Genomic DNA, 8,299 nt, shown 5'->3' on the forward strand with positions numbered 1-8,299 from the left:
TGGTAAAATGTGGAGAGGTAAACTGGCGGAGGTGAACTGTCCCGCTTAGATATGGAAACGTAATCGTCACACAAAAAACAGCATTTTTTCGACTTTTATTGAAAATTAGTTTTAATTTTTCATTCTAACTCTACTTTCCGCAAACAAAGATTTACGGAGTTTAAATTTTGGTGCTCCTGCAACTTACTTAAGCCTATTGGATAGTATTGAACGTAGAGCATTTAAATTGTAGGTGATTATATCATCAAAAGTTCATTTACTTCGCTTGAACATCGTCGTAATGTTTCTTGTCTCACCCTTTTTTATTGATATTTTAACGGCTTATGCTCTAGTGTAATACCCGGCTGCATTCATCCCCTTAAACAGTTCAACCGTTATACTCGCGCTTCTAGGAATGTTCATTAGTATACCCTCGAGTCCAACTTCGGCCGTAATGTCAAATTCAGAGATTCGTTCTTTAGCCGTAGTAAGCGAATGTGGAATACTCACTCTGTCTTTCCTAGTCATTGCAATATTCAGGAATTCAAAACCAATGTGCACCGAAATCTCCTTTTAAACCCTCTCTCCTCTTTCTAGTGCTCACACTGTGCCTCTGCATATTAAGGGTAGTAATATCCCCTTGAGTGTGTGCTTATTATAAAAAAAGAAAAAACAAAAAGCAATCATTTACTTTGATGAAACCTATAAGCATCAGCTTATGACATGGAATACAGCTGATACAAAATTTAAAGTCCAAATAAAAATATCAAATCAAATCAAATGGGGTGGCGCAACAGTCCGTTGTGAACCAGGGCCTAGTGACTTACAACTCTCAACCATTCCTGTGTGCGAGTACTATCGCACTAACCATCATGCCACGGGTACCACAAAAATATCATCAAGTAATAAAAACCGAAATAATTTGTTAAAACGGATATTTTCAAAAAAAATCACTACTTAGAGAATACTGTGCCCGTCGCCAGCACTGTTTTTGAACTACCTAGCCCATAAAGATAAGGCAGTTCAGTTAAAACTGTATTGTCGGCAATTTGTGCATTCAGTCAATTTTATTCATTTTAATTTGAATTTTTAAACATAAAAATAACTTATGGCTACAATTTAAATTTATTAGAAATTAAGACGAGACATATTTTGATTACTAATCAATGGAATTCAAACATTTAAGAACCGTTCGCATTATGTATCTTTGGTTGGAAAAGAAAAATGATGAAAAAGGCTCGTTTATTTACTGTTTTAGGCGTGTTTGGTTTTCAAATTGTTTTCGAATGTAATTTTCCAAGCAATTGATTGGGAATTTCGATGCATCCAATTTTGGGCACTGTTTAGATTCTGTAAATTTGCAAAATGTCCAAATGTTTTCATGTTTCAAATTTATTTATTAAGATCGTTGAATTAAATGCTTCCATAACTTCAGTACGGAATCTGACAACTTGTTTAGTTTATGACATCTATATGTCAAAAAATGACAGGAGGTAAGATATTTGTATACGTTCCAGGTATAAGGTTTTTGTTTTAAACGAGGAAACAAGTTGTATAGATGTTTGCCGTTTTATTGTTTCCTTTTCCTAAATTTTACAGCTTAAAATTATTTCCAGGATTATTATGTTCACAAGTTAATCTATTATGGAGGAACTATGCTTTTACTCAAGAAAAGAGTTTTTTGGTAGAGTTTCAATTGTTTGGTTTTATTAAAAATAAGTTTAATAATTTTTAAATAATAATATTATGTACACTTTGATGAATTTTTGATCGCATCAACTTCTTGCGTTGATTGTCTTTGCACAAAAAGTACAAATATTCGATCTTGATCCAGAATCGCCTTCGATAGCCGAACAATTGTGACTTTGAAGACTATGACTAGTACATGGTTTCTCTGTAGTTCCTATAAACAAAAATACAAATAAAACGTTAAACACCCCCTGTTTAAATAATTTAGGTATTCCAAAAGATTATTTTGTACAAACCTGTCAAAACAATAGCATCCAAATGAGCTATATAGCTCTTGGCCAATCGAAGAATCTCAATTTTCGATAACTTCCTGTCCGATGGTTCAGTTGGAATTAATGTTCTCAAAGTGTTGAATGCTGTATTAACACTGGAAACACGACTTTTTCACATAACTGAAGGGTTTTCTTTTTTCTTTCTTTCGAATTAAAAATATACAAATAATTTTATCCATACCTTTGGGTGCGAAATCTTTCGCGAGCATTGACTTCCTGTCGAGGTTTCAGCGGGCTATTCGATGAATCCGATTCACTTGGACTGACCCGACTTAAATTGCTGTTGTTGCTGTTGGTGTCGTAGGTGAAGTTTTGATAATTTGTATAGAAATCCATTTTGGTGTAGGGTTGATGTCCAGACTGGTTACGATGATGCGTGTAAGATGTGCACTGCTCGAACTGCAGTTCAAAGATTAACTGATCCACAAGCAAAATACGCCTTTTGCGAAACAACCCAATATTATGTACTCGTCTGTATAGCCTCTCTCCTCTCCTCCTCTACCTCTGGCCACTCTCACTTGTTGTTATTTTGCTTCTGCCTCTGTATTATACTATATACCAGACGTTGGGGTCAAAACAATTAACAGTTATTTCTAATTTTTTAATAAATATTATTAACAGCTCTCTAGCGACTTAATTAATACACTTTGTGCGCTGTTCGGTCCGTGGTCTGTGGCCGTTCGTCGTCGTAGGTGTAGGTATAGTTGTTGTCTTCGTCATCGACAACGTTACCACAGAGTGTGAGTTCTCCAGCTTCAACCCGCGATTCTACCCTCAAACCGCAGAGGCACATAAAATGGATTTTTTCGTTTTTGCTCGTATCGAGAGTTTGGGCCTGGGAAATGAATTAAGTCATTAGCGACGACAAATAACCCATAAACACCCCCTTCTCGGGCTCTCCTCTCAATGTCGATGTTGATGTGGATACAGAAGCTAAATGTAGAACAAACGGTCGCACCGCGTAACCGCGTCCGTCCAATCCGAAACCAAAACCACCCGCACACTTAAGCTCGAGCTGTGGCTGTGTTCTACCAAGAACGAACTATAAAACCCTCAAAGTTCTCAGAGATTCTTTTGCGTTTTTCCAGTTGCCACCGCAATGTGGAACTTTGGGCGACTCTAGCTCTCGACTAACGGCACAATGATGATGTCCGCAAAAAAGTCAATTAAACTTACGGCTGGGTTATTAATTTGTATGGAGTAGTTTTTTCGTATTTCTTTTATAATTTTTTAAATGCGGAACACGAAAAATAAACAAACTGCCTTGGCAGACAAAAGATTTGAATCAATGGGCGGTCAGTAAGGCACTGAGATAAGGGCAATGAGTAAAGTGCACCAAACCCCGCACAAGGGTTGCCTTTTGCCTTCTGTCTTCTGCCTTCGTCTTCTTCGTCGTCGCTTCGTCGTTGTCGCCTTTCTTCTTCTGCGCCAGCTATCGCAACTAAGTACAATTTCAATTATGTAGCGGTACCTCAACCGCTCAGCACAGCGACCGCACTTGGATTTCTGGATTCTGGAATTTACTGTAATGTAAATGTAAGGCAAAGGCAAAGGCTGAAGCTGAGGCAGAGTGAAAGTGATAGAGATGCCAATAAATGAGTCAAGTGATCTTATTCACTGAAAAAATTATGTTACATAATATTAATGAACGGCGATCATCAACCGAAAATCATCAATTTTTATGCAAAAATCATATATATAATGCAAGAAATCATCAAAATAAATCTGCGTTTGATGACCAAATCATAATCTGTATGAATTCGCCTTCATCAAAACATTTACATAATAGTTGTTGTTGTAAAATCGAAAATCGAGAATATTATGAAAATTATTATACGAGTATGAACAAATCATCAACATTTCATAGGGGCTTTTTACATCACTTGCATGAAAAAATATCATCTCATGTATGAAACTACTTTCATAAAAATATTTTTTTCTTTACAATTGTTGTTGGAGAATCCAGAATACAAGACTTGATGATCCTGATCATATAAAATATGAAAAATTCATACACATTTTATGCAATGTCTCATGATGATGATGAAACCTTGCATACTTAGTATGACAAAATCATCGGATGTATGAAGCCGGAGCCATAAAAATGTTTGCTTCACAATCTTAAGGGGAAAATCCAGAATGCAAAAATGTATGATCTGAGTCATAAAAAATAAGAACAATTCATACAAATTTACCTAAACGTTTGATGACATATTACTTCAAATGTTTGTAACTATATTCATCGTTCAAAAATTATTTCCATTGAAATTGTTGTTGGGAAATCCAAGTTTGAAAGCGTATGAAAATTTTTCATCAGAAATATGAACATTTCATACAAATTTCAATGTGACGTTTGATGAACCACTACATCAAATGTATGAAACTTTTCAACGTTTGTAAGAGATTTATTTGAATAAAATTGTTTCCATTGAAATTGTTGTTGGAAAATCAAAGTCCGAAAGCGTATGAACATTTTTCATCAGAAATATGAACATTTCATACAAATTTCAATGTGACGTTTGATGAACCACTACATCAAATGTATGAAACTTTTCAAAGTTTGTAAGAGATTTAATTGAATAAAATTGTTTCCATTGAAATTGTTGTTGGAAAATCAAAGTCCGAAAGCGTATGAACATTTTTCATCAGAAATATGTTACATTTCATACAAATTTCATTGTGGCGTTTGATGAACCACTACATCAAATGTATGAAACTTTTCAACGTTTGTAAGAGATTTATTTGAATAAAATTGTTTCCATTGAAATTGTTGTTGGAAAATCAAAGTCCGAAAGCGTATGAACATTTTTCATCAGAAATATGAACATTTCATACAAATTTCAATGTGACGTTTGATGAACCACTACATCAAATGTATGAAACTTTTCAATGTTTGTAGGAGATTTAATTGAATAAAATTGTTTCCATTGAAATTGTTGTTGGAAAATCAAAGTCCGAAAGCGTATGAACATTTTTCATCAGAAATATGAACATTTCATACAAATTTCATTGTGGCGTTTGATGAACCACTACATCAAATGTATGAAACTTTTCAAAGTTTGTAAGAGATTTAATTGAATAAAATTGATTCCATTGAAATTGTTGTTGGAAAATCAAAGTTCGAAAGCGTATGAACATTTTTCATCAGAAATATGTTACATTTCATACAAATTTCAATGTGACGTTTCATGAAATTACAATGTGACATTTAATGAAACATTACTTTAAGAAAACAGATGTTCACTATTAAAGTAATATCAAAAATCATGAGATATTTAATTTATTATTTTTAGTTTTGGAAAATAATTTTGAAAAAAAAAATATTTTTCGCCTCGTAAAAGACAACATGAAAATTGATCGATTTTTATTAATTATGTTCAGTTTTATAAGTTTAAACTTGAAAAGAACTATATTGTGCCTGATATTTACTACTTTCAAGACTAATTTACAAAATTCAACTTAAAACCTCGTAAGAGAAAAATTAAAATCTCACGATTTTTCAATTATTTTATGCATATCTATTGTTTCATTATCTAAACATGGGAACGCCATGCACCCACTTTGCAAGTCCAATGTGATTGGCTACTATTAAAAAGGACGCTATCTTGATTCGACTCGTTTCATGTTGAAGTGCCATAAAATTATGACAAAATGCATAAAAAGTATGATTTCGTTCATACATCGTAAGATTGATGTTTTTATTTGATGAATATTTTCATACGGAACGTTCGTTTATGATTTTTTTCATAATTCCGTATGTAACTTTCATCATTGGTATGAAAGTTTCATAAAAGAGAATTCTAAACCTGTAGTTTCATTATACCCCGTTTATATGGAGAATTGAATCGGTATTGAATCAGGATTTAGCTCCGTGTAAACCTGGATCGGATCGAAATAGGATTTGTCGATCCGATGTGTGTGACTGTGTGTGCAATAATTGTGCTGTTGTTTGTGAAATTTTACCCACAACACCGCACGCACACATTTAAAGCCACTCTGTCGCTTCGATTCCATTTTAATTCAATCTTTCGATTCAGAATAGGCATATACCTGCATCGAAATCTCAATTCGGATTCTATTCGATTCCTCAATTCGCTCTTGTAAACGGGGTAATAATGTCTTGTAATTTTCTTCTCTTAACGACTTATCGTGAAAAATCGCGCGATTTTCCTTGCTTCGATGATTCTCAGTTTTGAAATTGAATGTTTTGCTCATTTCATAAAATATTTTGAGTGATTCACTATTTAAAGAAGAAATTTATAAATTCCAGGTGCAAACCTCATAAAATACAAAATGAAAATCTCGCGATTTTTATTAATTATGTATACTTTTGCTAGTTTAATCTTGAAAAGAATATTTTTTCACATGTTATTTACTTGTTTCAAGAATAAAACAACAAATTCCATCTAAGAACCCCTTAAAACACAAAATGAAAATTGAGCGATTTTTATTAATATAGTTCACTTTTGCAAGTCTAATCTTAAAAAGAACTAATTTTGCTAGATATTTACTACTTTCAAGACTGAATTTACAAATTCCACCTAAAAACCTCGAAAACACAAAATGGAAATCGCGCGATTTGTATTAATATTGTTCACTTTTGCAAGTCTTATCTTAAAAAGAACTATATTTTGCTTTATATTTACTACTTTCAAGACTAAATTTACATATTCCACCTAAAACCGCGAAAACACAAAATGAATATCGCGCGATTTTTATTCATTATTTTCACTTTTGCAAGTCTAATCTTGAAAAGAACTATAATTTGCCTGATATTTACTACTTTCAAGACTGAATTTACAAACTCCACCTAAAAACCTCGAAAACACAAAATGAAAATCGCTCGATTTTTATTCATTATGTTCACTTTTGCGAGTCTAATCTTGAAAAGAACTATAATTTGCCTGATATTTACTACTTTCAAGACTGAATTTACAAACTCCACCTAAAAACTTCGAAAACACAATTTACAAACTCCACCTAAAAACCTCGAAAACACAAAATGAATATCGCGCGATTTTTATTCATTATGTTCACTTTTGCAAGTCTAATCTTGAAAAGAACTATATTTTGCTTTATATTTACTACTTTCAAGACTAAATTTACATATTCCACCTAAAACCGCGAAAACACAAAATGAATATCGCGCGATTTTTATTCATTATTTTCACTTTTGCAAGTCTAATCTTGAAAAGAACTATAATTTGCCTGATATTTACTACTTTCAAGACTGAATTTACAAACTCCACCTAAAAACCTCGAAAACACAAAATGAAAATCGCTCGATTTTTATTCATTATGTTCACTTTTGCGAGTCTAATCTTGAAAAGAACTATAATTTGCCTGATATTTACTACTTTCAAGACTGAATTTACAAACTCCACCTAAAAACTTCGAAAACACAATTTACAAACTCCACCTAAAAACCTCGAAAACACAAAATGAATATCGCGCGATTTTTATTCATTATGTTCACTTTTGCAAGTCTAATCTTGAAAAGAACTATATTTTGCCTCATATTTACTACTTTCAAGACTGAATTTACAAACTCCACCTAAAAACCTCGAAAACACAAAATGAAAATCGCGCGATTTTTATTCATTATGTTCACTTTTACAAGTCTAATTTTGAAAAGAACTATAATTTACCTGATATTAACTACTATCAAGACTGAATTTACAAACTCCACCTAAAGATCTCGAAAAGACAAAATGAAAATCGCTCGATTTTTATTCATTATGTTCACTTTTGCAAGTCTAATCTTGAAAAGAACTATATTTTACCTGATATTCACTACTTTCAAGACTGAATTTACAAACTCCACCTAAAAACCTCGAAACACAAAATGAAAATCGCGCGATTTTTATTCATTATGTTCACTTTTGCAAGTCTAATCTTGAAAAGAACTATAATTTGCCTGATATTTACTACTTTCAAGACTGAATTTACAAACTCCACCTAAAAACCTCGAAAACACAAAATGAATATCGCGCGATTTTTATTCATTATGTTCACTTTTGCAAGTCTAATCTTGAAAAGAACTATAATTTGCCTGATATTTACTACTTTCAAGACTGAATTTACAAACTCCACCTAAAAACTTCGAAAACACAATTTACAAACTCCACCTAAAAACCTCGAAAACACAAAATGAATATCGCGCGATTTTTATTCATTATGTTCAATTTTACAAGTCTAATTTTGAAAAGAACTATAATTTACCTGATATTAACTACTATCAAGACTGAATTTACAAACTCCACCTAAAAATCTCGAAAACACAAAATGAAAATCGCTCG

At 32.6% G+C, this 8,299-nt stretch overlaps 1 protein-coding gene across 2 annotated transcripts; it reads right to left on the reverse strand.

The window, feature by feature from the left end:
* Nucleotides 1–1,667: 1,667 nt before the first annotated feature.
* Nucleotides 1,668–3,412, reverse strand: LOC129945486 (transcription factor 15). 2 transcript variants are annotated; one of them, XM_056055270.1, is made up of 3 exons: nt 2,182–3,412; nt 1,965–2,107; nt 1,668–1,882 (listed from the first exon to the last, which is right to left on the reverse strand). In XM_056055270.1, exons 1-3 carry the CDS (start codon nt 2,334–2,336, stop codon nt 1,755–1,757), a joined length of 426 nt encoding a protein of 141 aa, XP_055911245.1. In that variant the 5' UTR covers nt 2,337–3,412; the 3' UTR covers nt 1,668–1,754. The 2 variants fall into 2 exon arrangements, with proteins under 2 accessions (XP_055911245.1, XP_055911246.1); XM_056055271.1 differs by having other exon boundaries at nt 1,965–2,095; nt 2,182–3,402.
* Nucleotides 3,413–8,299: the final 4,887 nt, after the last annotated feature.

This window comes from Eupeodes corollae, chromosome 2 (assembly GCF_945859685.1).
Source record: "Eupeodes corollae chromosome 2, idEupCoro1.1, whole genome shotgun sequence".
NCBI classification, from domain to species: domain Eukaryota; kingdom Metazoa; phylum Arthropoda; class Insecta; order Diptera; family Syrphidae; genus Eupeodes; species Eupeodes corollae.

What these genes read in the sequence shown, in the direction of transcription:
- LOC129945486 (XM_056055270.1), bottom strand. Translation starts at nt 2,336, where the DNA reads ATGGATTTCTATACAAATTATCAAAACTTCACCTACGACACCAACAGC. An exon ending in GAAAGATTTCGCACCCAAAG is followed by an intron (nt 2,108 to 2,181) that starts GTATGGATAAAA and finishes TATGTGAAAAAG; the next exon opens with TCGTGTTTCCAGTGTTAATA. An exon ending in GGATGCTATTGTTTTGACAG is followed by an intron (nt 1,883 to 1,964) that starts GTTTGTACAAAA and finishes TTTTGTTTATAG; the next exon opens with GAACTACAGAGAAACCATGT.